The 17387-nt window shown below is 36.8% G+C and overlaps 1 protein-coding gene across 10 annotated transcripts in view; it reads right to left on the minus strand.

Moving 5' to 3' along the window:
- LOC125453796 (zinc finger protein Helios-like) overlaps positions 1–17387 on the minus strand; it is a 231551-nt gene that overhangs the window by 99522 nt on the left and 114642 nt on the right. For 4 of the 10 annotated variants that reach the window (XM_059647043.1, XM_059647041.1, XM_048533747.2 and 1 more), the window contains exons 2-4: positions 5113–5167; positions 4651–4752; positions 2759–2863 (exon numbers count right to left, since the gene is read on the minus strand). In XM_059647043.1, the coding sequence (XP_059503026.1) occupies positions 2759–2863; positions 4651–4752; positions 5113–5152 (247 nt within the window). In that variant the 5' untranslated portion in view covers positions 5153–5167. Of the gene's footprint in view, positions 1–2758; positions 2864–4444; positions 4576–4650; positions 4753–5112; positions 5168–6075; positions 6392–6449; positions 6635–7118; positions 7279–17387 lie in introns of those variants that run through there. The other 6 variants (XM_059647042.1, XM_059647045.1, XM_059647044.1 and 3 more) reach the window with 6 other exon arrangements.

The following is a 17387-nucleotide window of genomic DNA, read 5'->3' on the forward strand; positions in this document are numbered from 1 at the left end:
TGTGCGAACTCCACACAGTTTGCTCCACATTTAAATGTTGTCAATTAACAAGCATAATAGTGGCCAAATTACTGAATTAGTAACCAGAGGCCTGGACTAATTTAACGATGGCTGTTTGAAAATTTCAGTTAGTATTCGAAATTTGGGAAATAAAAGCTGGAATCAGTCAAAGGGGTAACACATCTATTCGATCATTTTAGAAACCAAATCTGTCCTTCAGCGAAGTAAAATATGCCCCTCTCCGCTCAGGTTTACATATAACTTCAGACCCACAAATACGTTAATTGCCCCAGGAAGTTGTATATAGCAAACCACTCTGCTGTATCAAGTCATGACCAACTGTTCAAGAATGACTGACCATGCCCTTCTCAGGGCAATTTGGCATGCATAATTAATACTGGAAGAACAAATAAAGAAAAAAAATCGCAAAAGTTAAAAAAACTGAACAAGTTATAAGTCAATTTGTGTGGAGCAAGCTCTACTGACCTGAATTTGTGTACAAGGCTGCACACTACAGATTTAAAAATAATTCCACATTTCTCCAAATATTTATATCCAATGATAAATAATGTATTAATCATCAGTGACAAAATAAAGCATTTTACATACATATTGGTTTAGCAGAAATTCTATGTTTCCTTAATGTGATCTCAGCCTTTTTTAAGTGTGCACTGTAATAATCACAACTGTGAAAACTATGAATCTAAAACTCAAGGACAAAAGAGAGGCAGAAGTGTACCATATGGCCTGCCTAACTATTAATTCTGATCAAAGCTGATCTTGGGCTTCAATTTCATCAGCCTGCCCACTCCCCATAGCCCTGAGAAACGAAAAATCTCCCAATCTCAACAATAAATGTATGCTAAGATGGAGTCCACACTACCTTCTTGAAAAGAGAATTCCACAGATTCACAATCTTCTGAGTGAAATAATTTCTTCCCATCTTAGATGTAAACAATTAGCCCCTTATTCTATTACTATGTCCCCCTGTTTTAAGTTCATTGGCCAGTGGAAATATTCTCCCAGCATTTACCCTAACAAGCCCCTTCAGAGTCTTATATGTCACAACTAGAAAGTCTCACTTTGTCCCCAAAAGAAGAGGATACAGACTCAATTTATTCAAAAATGAGGATTAAAAGAAGGTGTTAGTGCATTTTTATCAGTTGAAAGACAAACGGCAGGTTAACATTTTGGGTGGACACATTGCCAGATTTAATTCCGTATATCTACCTAAAATGTAACCAGCCATTTTCCTTTGAGCTGCTATGAACTAACTGTCTGTACCTGAAGCATTAAGTTGACATTTTATGGCTGCCGACAGGTCTGTATTTTAAGCAAAATTCAGATGGAAAGGCCTTGCCTATTCTCTCTGGTGAATCGAAAATATTTCACAAAACAATTTTCCCGCACATCCTGTCCAACATTTATTCCTGAACCAGCATCAACAAAGCAGTACAGTGAATCACTATTACACTTGTTTGTGTGAGTTTCCCACATGCAAAGCCCTGTAGGATAACAATGACTGAATATCAAAACGTACTTCATTGGCTGTATACAAGTGCTTTGGGATGTGCTGAGGTTGTGGAAGGCTCTTTTTAACTACAATCAAACTACTATCTCCAAATCACTGTATAGTCCAGTAAAGAGTGATTCTAGTTGGAGCTCCACAGACATCAATTGAAGTACTGATTAAAATTAATGTTTTATTTTAATTTGAACAATCAGGGCTTCGAATAATATTGTTTTTTTTGAGAGATCGGGTGCAAGTTAAATAGAAATTATTTCGGAAAGCAACTCTGATTTAGAATGTTAAACATACTTGACATACTATAAAGCTACAGCTGAATCATCAAATAATCGGTACTGTTTTGCTACAAGAATAAAAAGGAAATAAACTTATTTGTTTACTAGGTGTGCAAAATTGGCAATCAAAAGGTTAAAAAACACTGTTTTGACAAAAGCTCCAAGGCTGAGACAAACCTACCTTTTTCCACCCCATTCCTGTAACAAACTTGTTGCTAGTCTTGTCTGCACCATTCTCACTCTCCCAATAATACTTGGCCTTGGGCCAAAGGTATCATCTTACACCCAAGATGAAAAGGGATTATTTTTGAGGGCAGATTCACCACCCCCACCCCCAAACACCAAACATGAATGTTACATTGAGTAGTACCACACTCCCTGTTATCTCTAAACCCATTTCCACGAAAAGCAGTAATAAGTCATCAGTAAGGAATACTAAACAGTACTAGCACATTTAGGACACAAACAGCAGTTTCATTTCAAATTATTTCTGCTCTGGCAACTGCAATAGAAATATGGCACCACACATTGTCCCATGAGATTCAAATAGATTTACAATAAAAGTATGACAAAGTAACTAAGGCCATTGAGAAACCTGTCTTAAGAAAACTGTTGTAAAAAATACCTGAATCAATACGACTTTTCTGATCTAAAATGCAAAAGGAAACCATGTACAGCAGGGAAAACAGGGATCTCCACATTCTTTAAATATTTCATCCCAAAAAGCTTTGTTCATGTCCATACTAACCCCAAACAGAACGTAATATGATTAATAGCAAAGGCATCTTGTTACTCCATACACCCCACCTGATATTAACCACTGCTAATAAATAGTCAGGTAGCCAACACATTTAAATTTTTAAAAAAAAATTTCAAGCACGCATAATATTTTCAAATTCAACTTATAGAATTCATAAGTAAATAGGGTGATTAGGAAGGTGTTTAGAACGCTTGCCTTCATTGCTCAGACCTTTGAGTATAGGAGTTGGGATGTCATGTTGAGATTGTACAGGACGTTGGTGAGGCCTCTTCTGGAGTACTGTGTCCAGTTCTGGTCGCCCTGTTATAGGAAGGATATCATTAACTGGAGAGGGTTCAGAGGAGGTTTAAAGGATATTGCTGGGAATAGAGGGTTGGAGTTATAAGGAGAGGCTAGATAGGCTGGGATTTTTTTTTCACTGAAGCATAAGACGTTAAGGAGTGACACTTTGGAGGTTTATAAAATCGTGAGGGGTACAGATGAGGTGAATGGCAGGTGTGTTTTCCCTAGGGTGGGGGATTTCAAGATGAGGGGGCATATTTTTTAGGTGAGATGAGAAAGATTTAAAAAAGACATTTTATTTCCTACAGAGAGAGTGGTTCATGTGTGGAATGAACTTCCAGAGGAAGTGGAGATTGCGGGTACAGTTACAGCGTTTAAAAGATATTCGGGTAAGTACATCAATATGGAATATTTGGCGGTATATAGGCCAAGCACAGTTAGGTGGGGTTAGTTTATATTGGGATTATGATCGGCACAAAGTGGTTGAATGAACTGCCCGTTTCCATTCTGTATGAATCCATGACTCTATAACCTGTGCATAAATTCATTTTTTAAGGACACCTGTAAAATTGGTCCCCAGTAGCATGCAAGTTCTAAAAAAGTTAAAATCTACTCCTTTACAAACACATGCAACATTTCCCTTGAAGCTTTCATTTTATCACAAGAAAAATCGACAGTTCTGAAAATTTTAGTAGTGTACAGGAGTTATTAAAACTGTATAGACAGTATGATTTTCAAAAACGTTCTGTTGTTTTCTCACATTTCAGCTACATTTCATTAATTTTAAATTATAACACAAGTAATAACAATTCAAATGATGTACCTGTTACAAAACACAGATGTTCTTTTCTAGATTTGTTAATTTTAGAATTAAGATTGATCACGTGAAAGGAGCAAACAGCTTCTTTCTTTGATTGTATGTTTTGCATTGATCTTCCAAACTGCTACTATGCTTGGGAGCACAATAATTCCATTTTGAATCAGCTGCATGAAGCACCTTCTTACACTTCAAAACTGGGTTTAGTAAGCTTTAACTTGCTTAACAGCCAAAGTTGCAATAGCAACTTGTGTAATCTACAAACAACAGACAGTGTCTGCCATCTTTCCTTGGTAGAGAGGAATTTATCAGCCAACTCTAATAAACAATTTTACACAGTTGGTAGCATTCTAAATGCAGGATATTTCCTAAACATTCAGTCTTATTTTCTGAGTTCAGTATTCTGACAAATGGAACAAAGTACACCAGGATTACAAATCAAAACTATTCCAATTCTTCTCCATAACCACTATATTATGACTCACTGTAAATGAGACAGTGTGGAAAATGAGATTGAAAATAATCCAAGACTTTACAAGGCATCAAAAACTAACTTGAGTGGTTTCACATGTATAAAACTGCATGATTATTTTATGACATTCTACTTTTATTTACTAATTATGCTGAAACTAAAATTCTAAACTGAAGTGTCTCTGACAACTGTGAAACATTGAACTAATATTTTTAAGAAACCAAATTTTTCTTATTCAGAGTATCTTCTAACACACAAACAAACTCATAAGAGTAGAACAAATTAAAAACTGAACCCAAACATATCCTACCTGGCAAAGATAAACAAGTATTTCCAAATCCAAACATTCCATAATTTAAAACATAAGACAGGTTCATATATACAAGTGATAAACACCCTTTGCCGAGTTTCTCCTCAGAGAGTTGAGTCCTATGTTATAATCTGTGGTAACTAAACTGGCAGATTCAGAGAATTATGCTGATGTAGAGTAGAAACTAGCAGAAAAAAGGCACTTACTGTTAGTCATGTGACTCAAGGAGGTGTACTGGCCATTGGGCGTGCTTGTGGTGGGGACCACCACCCTTGAATGCTCCATCTTGGGAGAGAAGTCATCACTACCTGTTATGATGAAAAGGTCAGTCATCACACCATAGTTAATAAAGCATAGTTCTTGTTTTCAATAAATTATTCTTGTGCAATATGAACATGTGCATTCTAAATGTTGACTTAAATGCTTAAAGTAACACTTCTTAAGGCCAGAATGAAGAGAGTGATTTATCTGTAAGGGACATTTATTGTACATCCTGTCTAAAAGCCTATTTCACTTTTAAGGTGTTCACTTCCTTTGGATGATACAAATTCAACAACATCGATTTAATAAGTATTGAGTATATTTTTGAGCACAGAATAATCTATATTCTGCTAGAGGCTTTACAGCATTAAGTTTATAAAAAAAAAAAATTCCTGCTTAAAACTCACCACCACCAGTGATAGGACCATCAGTAACCTCTGTTTCCATCTTCAAAGTGCAGTGCTGTAAGAAAAATTGACAGAAAATGTCATGCCGGATGTCTTATTCGTCACTAAAATGTGCTAACGGTAATCAAAAGACACCTGTGCTCATGGAACATTATCTTTTCAATGATATTACATCTACTGTATGGTGTGGTGATGGTTGCATGATATGATTTCAACTTCCAAGAGACTGAAGATTTTAAAGGTATTCTAAAAACTGTAGAATTATATGACAATGGGAAACAATACTGGTACTGAATACTATGTATATCATCAGTAGTAAATTGTTATGGTAAATTTCCTGGTTTTCTAACTGTTGTGGACAATCATGGATTATGGCAGTGTCTTGCATACAAAGTTGCATGAAGCTAATGCAATATTTGTCAGATACTACTGGCACAGCTGATTAGAAAATTCATGAAGTAATTTCCATTAACACTTCCTTAGCCTACAAGATGGGTTTGTGTTCATTCTTGATAATTTGATATCATAAAATTCTCCACGTCTGACATAATAAAACATATATTTTAAATATTTCTAAGTTGCATTAATTATTTTAGCCAATTAATAATAGTAACAATAATTAGTCATTGAAATTAACCAAACTAGTTTTATTTGCCATTTTTCTGTACTTTTATTAACCCTGAGCTGTAAAATTTACAACTCATCAAAGGTCATGGAAACATTCAAAAAAATTGAGAATAACAAACAATAAATATAGAAATCAAAGATTTTTTTTAGTCCCGCTCAATAATTTCACATCAATCCTGAAAGATTGAATGAGGATCTAACACATCGAGTATAATTGACCAGTCTCAAAAACAACGTGGTACAAAGAGTTAACAGCTGTGTATTAATCTGAAAAATCTATTTCTATTGATCTCAACATATTTTTAGCCATGATGACAAGAAAGTTGCGTTACTTACTGGAATTGGATTGTTTCTCCACTTGCCTCCAACTACTTCCCTGAAAAGTGCGAATTATATGTTCCTGTTTTTGCTATGTTTTACACAGAGTCAGACATACTATTTACATCAAAAATATCCTGGAATAAATTTTAACCCAGCAGCAATCTACGGCCTAAATCAATTACTGGGTACCTAAAAGTAATAGTTAAAACGCGAAATTCACATAGTGTCAATATACATAGTTGTTCTAATACCACTATTAATACACACGGACAACAAAATCCGCCGAATGGAACCTGGCTCCTCCGAGTAAAAGCTGAAACCCGCGTCAGACACTGCAACAAACAGGAAGAAAAGTCCCACCAACAAAAATAGTTAAAACACTCCAGTACCGTTTACGTTTGCTCACGCCAATAGATAGTCTACAAATCGGATATAAAGCGTCAAAATCAAGCAACTGTCAGCTCTTACTGGTGTTAAGGTTAGAGTGCAAAATATGGAATGGGTGTTGGAAAAGTGTCCAGGAATGTCAACATACAGTAAGTACTTCAAAAAAGAAAGAGGTCGGAGCCTCGACAATGCGATTAACAAAAAAAAAACTTGATACACCGGTTCCTAAGGAATCGGCGAGAAGGGGAGCAGGCGTTTAGATTCAGGCCAAGTTACTAGGATTGTTTAAATTGCCCGTGGCAAAATATTCTTTCTTTCAATGGTATGTGACAGGTCAAGTGCTGAAAAAAAACCCTTTCGTTTGGTACAGATAATATCAGTTGGGAATGAGCAAGGAGGTAATCGCTGAAGAATGCTAGCGATCACGCTGGACTGTTGACTAACTCATATTTATGTACCGTGATTCCTTAACAACTGTGATGAATGATATGAGTGCAGTTGCTATCAATAAGTGTCCCGATACTATTCCAGCCATCATGCGAATACGACGGGATTACTTGGGACTGCAACAAGTCATTTGGTTTGTGCGAGTACTTAAAAAAAATCTCCGCTGATTCAAAACTGATCTAATTCGCTTTTCTGACTGGTGCGGAAACAAGCCCTGTGATTACCTTAGTAATGGGCTACGATCAAATAAATCCATCACACTTCCCTTTAATATTGCACAGGGGCGAGCTGTTGGATGTGAAACGCTGCTAATCCAGCAGCCACTTCCTCCATCTTCACCATGGTAGTATGGGAGTTTGTCAAGCTCCGAGAAACCGAACAGCGCAGTTCTACCTCTCGGCGATCGACTAGAGCAGAGATGCACTTCAGCCGACACAAGGGAAACACCAAAGATAAGAACAACACAGAAGCTCAGCCAAAAGTATGGGACGTAAAACTCCTTCAGCAATTGCTGCACAGATCTATCCCTAATAATACCAGAAATACTCCGACTATTACCATTGAATAAATCTTGAATGCATTGGAAATCAGTATTAAATTGTCGACAATGATATTAAACCTTTCCAGGCAATTACTAAAAACAATAATATTACGGCACACACGACTTACTAACAAGACCGCAGGCCATTTTCGAACATATGTAAATTTCAGAAATTTCTATTCATTCTATCCAATTTAGCCTATTTTAGTAGTTATATCGGAGTGATTATTAAAAGTTGATATAAATGCTGCGGAAAAAATCCGTTGAAAAACACCACGTATTATTATGAATAAACTCACTGTTTTTAGGTTGAAAAATTCAAAACTCAATGATTTAATTAAGTTTTTTTTGCAGTGTGGATTTTTCCTGTTTTAGACATGTCAACCAAGGATCTGTGTCATAATAATTATGGTCTCCACTGATTAAGAAGTAACATTGTGTTTCATATTGCTGAATTCTGGATTTTGAGTTATTTTTAGGCGTTACATTTCATGATTTAGGCAATTAATTTATGTTAGTGGCAGCGACCTGCTAATGCACGAGTTGGAAAGAATCTTGCTACATTATACAATAAGATCATTATAATCATTACTGTCTGTCATTTGCTGACATTGTGCATATTTTATTTTAATTTCTATAAAATCACATTGTAAACCAATATGGAATTCACTGCACTGTAGGATTTCAAATTCAACGATTTTTAATCTTCAGTAAATCATAGTCTCAAAAATAATTGAAAGATCATTTAACAATACAGTGTACTTTCTTGCATTTATATGTTATAATCACATTGATTTCTGTGTCCTCATTTTCACCCACTCAGTTCATCTATAGTATAATGTGATGTACAAAAGCACTACCTTCATTCAGCTGGTCAATAATACTTTCAGATAAATAAACTGAATACACAAACCACATTTTATTTGAAGTAATAAATATATCATCCCCAACAATTTTGTACCCTTCTGGCATCTACATGTAATCCAGTCATTAGTCAGAACCAACATACATTAGTCAGCAAAGTAGAAAAGGGTGAATGCTTCATACTGGTTCCTTAATATTTAGGATTAAAAATTAAAATTCTTTAACATTTAAGCCCTGATATTGGTAACTAAGAAGTATGAATTCTTGAAAGATTTTATAAGTTTGTTTAATCACACATGTCAACTAGGATCAATAATAGAGATAATGGGAACTGCAGATGCTGGAGAATCCAAGATAACAAAGTTTGAAGCTGGATGAACACACCAGGCCAAGCAGCATCATGGGAGCATCGATAATACATACTTTTCACGTTTGTCTCTGAGAAATGCAATTATTAATCGAGACTAATTGTGTTAGTGTAATTTTTATATTAAAGAGATGGACCACTTTTCATGTTTTTCTCCTCATTTTGATTCTGATATGCCAAAATAGAACAAGGAGTCACACGAAGAAACTGAATGATTTATCTGTACATCTCTTAATGTCACATTTACTTTCTTATTTAAGAAATAATTCTATGTTAGCAATTTATACCAATGCTGCAATAGCACATAATTTTTAGCAGTTTGGAATACCCATTATATAATTTGCATTGGCAGAAAAAATACAATAGTTGCTCTCTGTTGCTTATAATCATCTAACAAATTAGGACAGCCGAAATTTATCAACAGACCCTTTTTAAGAGACTAATAAGTTGCCATTGCACAGTAGCTATTTCATGTACAAAATGTAAGGCAGATTACATCTCCATAGTGCCACCTACTAGCTGCAGTTTCCAACTGCATGGCTACACAACTGTTCACACGCACTATTTAAATTCTGTTTAAATAGTTATTATGAAACATGTAGTATTGCCTGGAATCTCTAGCAACTACATTCCAATCTCCTAAAAAGTGTTGTGAGCAATCCAAAGAAAAAAGGAAGAATGATAAAGGTTTGATTTTTGCATCACTACTTTTTTGTTCTATAAATGTTGTGAATGAGGAACAGATGGAAAGTCAAGGATTGCTTAATTGTGTACAAAAGAGTCTGATTGACTATGAGATTATTAAATGTAAGAGCAGATGAAGACCATTGAGTCCATCACGTCTGCTCCACCAATGAGATTATGGCTGATCTGATATACCTAATCTCCACTTTCCTGCCTTTTCCCTAAGAACTCTCGTTTCACTTATTGATTATAAATCTGTCCATCTCAGGCTTGATGACTCAGCTTTGACAGCCATCTGTGTTATGAATTTCCACAGATTTGCTATGTTCCAATAGTAGAAATTTCTCTGCATTTTACTTACATCATACATTCATTGCGTGTATTTGAGTAGGTTTTATCAAATAATATGTTGTGCATCCAAATGGGGATCAAGCTATTTTAGATCTGGTGCTGTATAATGAGGCAGGTTTAATAAATCATGCCAGTGAAAATATTCCTTTTGGAAACAGTGTCCATAACATGGGAGAATTTGGTATTTGGTTTGACAGGGAAGAAACTGTGTTGGAAATAACTGTGCTGATCTTAAATAAGGGTAATTACAAAGGAATGAGGGTGGAGCTATTTGAGTGGACTGGGGAAGGAGTATAGCACCAAAGATGGTTGAGGAATGATGGCAGACATTTAGAAAATAGTTCATAGCTCACAGCAAAGACGTATTCCAGTGCAGAAGAAGAATTCTAGAAAGGGGATAAACCAATAATAGTTAACCAGGGCATTTAGGGCTAGCAACAAACTGAAAGAAACAAAATGTGGCAAATGTTAGTGGTAAGCCAGAGGGCTGGGAAACTTCTGAAAACCAACAAAAAGACAACAAAAAAACTCAAGAGGAAGAATGTAAACTTTAAGAATAAACTTGCAATTAAATATTAAGACAAATAGAAAGTACTTTTTAAATATCCTGTAGCTGATGCACCTAACCTACACATCGCTGAACACTACAATCTGAGGTAGGAATTAAACCTGGGGCCCTGGCATTGTGGGGCAACAGTGCCAACCACTGAGCGACCGCACAGAAATAGCAGATGCACTAGAAATGATCTTCCAGGAATTCTTATGTTATGAAAAAATCCCAGAGATTTTGAAAACCAGCAAAGTACACCTTTGCTTAAAAAAAGGAAACAAGTAAAAACAGGTAACTATAGGTCAGTTAGCTTAATATCTGTTATTGAGGAAATATTAGCATCTATTGTAAAAGATGTATTAGCATTGCATTTAGAAATGCACAATACGATCAAGCAGAATTAGCATGGCTTCGACAAAAAGAAATTGTGCCTGATAAATTTACCAGAATTCTTTGAGGAGGTAATGAGCAGGATGGAAAAAGGAGAAACAATGAATATATTTGGATTTTCAGAAGGTGTTTCATGAGATACCACACATTAGGTTACTTAATAAGAAAAAGGCCAACGGTATTGATGACAGCCAATCCTCTATCTATGATAATGTTCTAACTAAAGGAAGGCAGAGAGTAGGATAAAGATGGGGTAACATTTCCAGGATGGCAAGCTGTACTGAATGGTGTACCACAGGGATCAGTGCTGTGACCGCAATTATTTACAATAAATTAGGAACTTGAATGAAGAAAATGAACATACTATAGACAAGTTTTCTGATGAAACAAAAGATAAGGGAGAAGGCTAGTGGTGAGGATGACACGAAGAGACTGAAGAGTGATAAAGACAGGTTAAATGAGTGGACAAAGTTTTAGCAAATGGTTTGTGGGGCAATATGAAGTTATGTACTTTGGTAAGAAGAATAGAAGAGCTCAATGTTATTTTAAGAAAGATTATAGAAAGCTACAGAACGGAGGGATTTGGGAGTCCTCATCCACAAATCACAAAAAAAAACAGCATCCAAATTCAGCCTGTAATAGGGAAGTTAAATGGAATGTTGGCTTTCATTTCAAAGGGAATAGAGTATAAAGTAAATATAAATTCAATGTGGTCCTATTGGACAATAGTGCTGCTTTTTCAGGAGATAACTGGTGATAAATTTGACCTGTGGGTCACCGTGCCATGCCAAGGAGAGACGTTGAAAAGGACAGTCTTTCATGGTAACCTCAGCTGGTGCAGGCTTTGAACCAATGCTGTTGCTATCAGTTGCATGGCAAACTAGCCATCCAGTTAACTGAGCTAACTGGCATTCAGACACGTGTAAGATTATGCTGTTAGTTACAATGGTGACACCTCTGGTTGGAATGAGAAACCATAGTGTGATAAAATTACATGGGCAGTTTCCATTATAAATGGAACATAACAATTGAGACTGGGAAAAGTCAATAGGGAGGATTCGCATAAAGAAATGTTTAACATATAAAAGAAATGATTACAAGGAATTTTTATGTATGTATATTATACACAAATGTGGATCTATAAATGTATGATTCACGTTTTTATATTGTGGGAATAGTAAGGGCTGTTGTTACTTGTTAAAAAGGAACTAGGGCAGTAAGCGATGAAGAAGTGACTCTTCTGTGAACAAGACAGTTAAAGAATGGCAGAAAAAATAAATTAACATTTTGAATCTCCAATTAAAGATTATGGCGAAAGTGGGGATGTAGAGAAAGATTTAGAACAATTGTTAGCGACAATTGCAGGAATTAGTTTTGAAATAATTCAGAGAACTCATGGTGGTTAAGTCACTGGACTCTAGCTTGTCCATGAGTGTGCTGAAGGACATTAGAAGACAGATAGCAATAGCTTTGCTCACAATTTTTCAATTATCCCTAAGTATATAAATTGAGGCTTAAGACAAGTGAATGTAACCATTGTTTAAGAATGATGAAATGGATGTACTGCGTAAATACAAACCAGTTTGGGTGTCATCAATTGTGCATAAATCGGTGAAATTCATAATTCAAGAACAAATTATACATTTAGAAATACATATATTAATAAAAAATTTCAGCTGTCTTTGAAGAAATGTTTGATTAAGGGTAGTTGATATCATTCCATAAGCTGTCGATACAAATCATCACAGGCATTCAAGTATCAGACAAAATATAAATCATGAATAGAAGGTTGCCTTCACACGAAAACATTGTGTGTGGCATAACAGAAATAAGTACTGGGTCCACTTTTGTTTTTAGTATAGATCATGGATAGTATAGAACATAAAAATATCACAATGAAAACTCCCAATAAATCAGGAAACTTAAGCAAATTATCAGACAGAATTATATATTGGAAGACAAAATGTAAGAAAAAAAGTATAGAGTTAAGATATTGGAGCATGGATGAACAGAGAAAGTAGAAGCCAAAACACACAATTTTCTGAAAGTACAAATATTGAAAAATAAAATCGTGGAAAGGTCAAGAGAATTTTCAGTTTTATAAGAGAGTAAAAAAGTAGATTGAATACTGTATATAATATTAGAAATCCTGTTTCAGAACATACACTTAAAGCCAAAGACAGCACACAGTAATAGTTTCAGCAGAATGATGCCTGCGATGAAAATAACTGTGGCTGAGGACAGACTTGCAAATATGAAAAATATGTCCATTGGTATGAATAAGGTAAAGAGGCGACTTTTGAGATTTTAATATTATCTTTGACATATAACAGATTTTTTCTTATTAAAATTGGCAAATCATTGATGAGTAGCATAAACTTAACAATATCACAAATTGGGAGAATAAAAGAAATCCATTTCTCGTCAGTTTGGAGGCAGAAGGAAATGCTTTGCCAAAGGGTCTGGTTCAGGTAAAAATCAATATGAATTGTTTGGGAAAACTGGATAAATGCTTGAAGCAGACAGAAATACAAGACAAGAGGAACACAATTTTGGATTGCTTGAGCAAGGGGCTTCACAAAAGGCCTGCTGCGTTATAACTTCCTTTTAAATCTTAAGTTCCAGTATTTATTACCTATGCCATTAAAGGTAGGCAGAGTAATGGTTTTGCCTTTATTAATTTGTAAATAAATCTCAAAAGCTAATGGATGAGATTTTTTAAAGAATTCATTAACAAAAGGACAGAGGGCAAGTTGAAATTTTTTTCAGAATGTTATGGGTATTTCATTTATAATGTTGTTGCTTACTTTAAATATTGTGAATTATTTCAGTTGTAGTGGTGCAATTTGTCCCAGCCATCAAAATGTGAGCAAAGTTTTCATAATAGGTACTAGGATATGGATTGGCTTGAGACCTCCTCAGTGAGATAGAAACTTTTAATATTATTTTTCTCAGCTTCGTAGGTACAGCGTCAACCAGGTTTGGTAAAAGGTGAAGGAAGAGCAGTATGACTGTACTGAGTGTTGAGTTAATGCAGTCTAGTGGAACTGTGTGCTCCACTTGTGTCTTCTTCATGGGTTAAATCATATTATGGGATGGCGTTCTTGTTTCCATAGTGATTGTAATGCGATCAGCCATCTGAACTTCTTAGGATATGAATTCCTGATTAGACCAGATTAACAATCCCAATCGTAACATCATAGACTGGTACAGCTCAGAAACAGATCTTTTGGTCCAACTTGTCCATGCCGACTAGATATCCTAAATTAATATAGTCCCTTTTGCCAGCATTTGACCCGCATACTCGAAACCATTCTTATTCATGTCTTCATCCAAATACCTTTTAAATGTTGTGATTTTACCAGCCTCCACCACTTCCTCTGACAGTTCATTCCATATACACATCACCCTCTACATGAAAATGTTGCCCCTTGGGTCCCTTTTAAATCTTTCCCCTTTCAACTTAAACATAGCCCTCAAGTTTTGAATGCCCCTACCTTGGGGAAAAGACTTTCACTGCACACTGGCCTCATAATCTTATAAACCTCTACAAAGTCACTACTCAGCCTCTGACACTCCAGGGAAAATAGTCCCAGCCTATTCAGCCTCTGCTCACAGGTCAACAAACTCCAACCCTAGCAATGTCCTTTCAAGTTTCACAACATCGTTCCTACAGCAGGGAGACCAGAATTAAATGCAGAACTCCAAAAATGGCCTCACAAATGTCCTGTACAGCCACTACATAACATCTCAACTCCTACACTCAATGTACTGATCAATAAAGACAAGCTTACCAAACACCTTCTTCATTACCCTGTCCTCTTGTGACTCCACTTTCAAGGATCTAGGGCCTTGGGTGTGCCAAATGCAGATCATGAGTGGGCCCAGGTGCAGACCTTGAGCAATCTTATCTGAGCCCATGGTGGGCCTAATGCGAACCTCAAACAGGCCCAGGGCACAGGCATTGACTGGGCCTGGCGTAGAGGAGAGTGAGCCCCTTCTTACTTTTCCAGGCATTCACAGGACCCAAAATTGGCAGCTGCTACAATCGGCAGAGGCAACATCGGTGAGGTAGGCCCAGCAGCAAAAGATGGTACGCGAGGATCAGCAACTTCATTGTGAATTGGATTTTGCACTAGCAGAAGGGCATCACAGCAACATTGAAAAGGTGGGCCCAGCAATGACAGGCGCAACTTTGACATTGGTTGGTCTGGCAGTAGTGAGGCAGTGGTGGAGGCGTATTGGCTCAGCAGCAAAAATGGCGCCTGAGGGTCATCGACTTCAATGTTGGTTACACCCGGGCAATACAGCAGCAAAACATTGGCAGAGGGATGGCATCGCAGGTGTCATTGACAATGATGAGCTGGTTCAGGATTGATGGACTCTCTTCAAGATATATCTTTCTTTTTCTCCTCATTCTTAAATTATTCAAAGTGGCACCGTTTCAAGGTGACAAATGAAAGCTTTTCACTGTATTTTATTGTATTCTTCCTGTAAAATACACGTGACATTAAAATCAAAATCTAAATCTAAATTCAACTCCATTGGCCACTCCTGAGCCCACTGGCCCATCTGATTAAGGGTGCACTGGACTCTGAGATAACCTTCTTCACTGACCACAACACCACCAATTTTAAGATCATCTGCAAACTTACTAACCGTTCCACCTATATTCACATTCAAATCATTTATATAAATGACAAGAAGCACTGGACAAAAATCTGGGAGCTGTGGCTAATATATAAAAAGGGGAATGTCAGAGATGCTGCTAGCTGACTCTGAATGAGGCAGCACTAAAATCAGTGTTTACATGTAAATAAAGGATGACTTGGTGATGGATACTAGACTCTGTGGAGTTATTTCAGTAAAAAATAGAAGTAAAGCATGAAACTGGCTTGCAACAGTCATCTTTGAGTTAGGGTAAAAATTTCTTACATTATGACTTTTTTTGGGAAGCTTGGCTCATTCAAACTGACTGAGGCCAGTATGTGGAAAGAACGCATTTTTTTTCTGGGCAAATGGCACTGTGGCAGATGAAAAGCAATCAAAAATTCTCCTGATAGCCTGTGGAGTGACAATTTTTCTGTTTTTAGAGCCTAACTTTCCCTGAGGAACCAGAAACTAAAAGCTTTTAAGAAATGATGCCCATAGTTAAGGTATATTATCCCAAGCTTCCTCCAACTCTCAGGTGCTATTGGTTTTACTCAACAATTCGAGAGCCAGGGGAATCCATATCAGGATTTTTGACTAGTTTAAGATGATATGCAGAAGCCTGTGACTTTAGATTAACCCTTAATAGATGCTTAGAGACCAACTGGTATTTGGAATTAATGATGAAATTTGCAAAAATGCCTACTCATTGGAAGCCCAACTGGGCTTCAAATATGCACTATAAGTGGCTTTATCTTTGGAAAATGCATCAAGTGGAGCATATGCAGAGTATTCTGATGGAAGTGGACATTCTTGCCAGTTCAACTGAGCTTGGGAAACACCAGTTAAGTGAAGGCAGTTCCAGAGCTCAAGACATATCTGATCAGAGGAACTCTAAGTCGGCCAACAGCAAAACCCAAACTGAAGCTAAACCTCACTCAAATGGTTAAAACATTTTTTCAGGATCCTAAACAGCACATCATCGTAGTTGTTGCAGTACACGGACTCAAGACAGCAAAAACCTCCTATTAGGCACAAAATTGAGTGACGGAATTCATAGGCTGGTTTCTAGGAGGGTATCCAGTAGAGTTCAACCTCTAGAAAGTCTAGCTACATTTTGTTTGGAACAGTTAAATTGCTTAGCAACCTCAAAATCAGAACTAATCAAGATAAAAAACAGGTTAAATAGTTATCCGGTTCTAATGGAGGTTGATACCAGTGCAGCAGTGTTAGTGATCACAGAATCAGTTTTAAACAAAATTTGCACTGGACTCCAGCCCTTCACTTGCACATGATCCCACCTGGGCTGAGAACCTATACCAGGGAACATTTACAGATTAAGGGTTTGGTTCCGATCACTTATGAAAAGCAGCTGATCTGATTACCAGTGATTGTAGTGAAAGGTTCAGGCCCAAACTTGATGGGGTGAAATTGGCTGCAAGAGACTCACCTACATTGGCTCAACGTTTTTCAATTAGAAAATGGCTACCTTAATGAAGTCCTAACTACATACCCAGAAGTCTTCCAGCAAGGTCTAGGGACTATCAGAGGATTTAGTGCTGCCTTGCATGTTGACCAGGAAGCAATTCCAAGATTTTGCAAGGTCTGCCTAGTGCCTTTTATCTTACAGGCAGAAATCAGAAGGTTGGAAAGTGAAGGACTCATCAAATCAGTCCAATTTACAGGATGGGCAATACTGGTTATATTGGTGGTGAAGTTGGACAGGAAACTCTCCATCAAGCATTGTTGAGTTCTCAGAATCCACAACGGACATGGCCTATGTGTGTCCAATACTTCAATGCTAATATTGCCTAAGAACAGAATCAGAGCAGTAGGCAGCTATTTGCCCCTTTGAGCCTGCTCTGCCATTAATGCAGGTCACAGCTGATACAATCAAGGTCTTAAACCAACTTTTCTGCCTGCTCTAATAATGCTTGATTCCATTGTCAAATCTGCGTAACTCAATCTTGAATCTAAATCAACCAAGTCTCCAGTGCCTGTTCAGTCATTCACTTCACTGCAACCACATACTAGTAGCAATATACAACATTCATTGCAGCAACCCAGCAAGGCTCCTACAAAAGCACTTTCCAAAT

The sequence above is a fragment of the Stegostoma tigrinum genome, chromosome 7, assembly GCF_030684315.1.
Source record: "Stegostoma tigrinum isolate sSteTig4 chromosome 7, sSteTig4.hap1, whole genome shotgun sequence".
In the NCBI taxonomy this organism is placed as follows: Eukaryota; Metazoa; Chordata; class Chondrichthyes; order Orectolobiformes; family Stegostomatidae; genus Stegostoma; species Stegostoma tigrinum.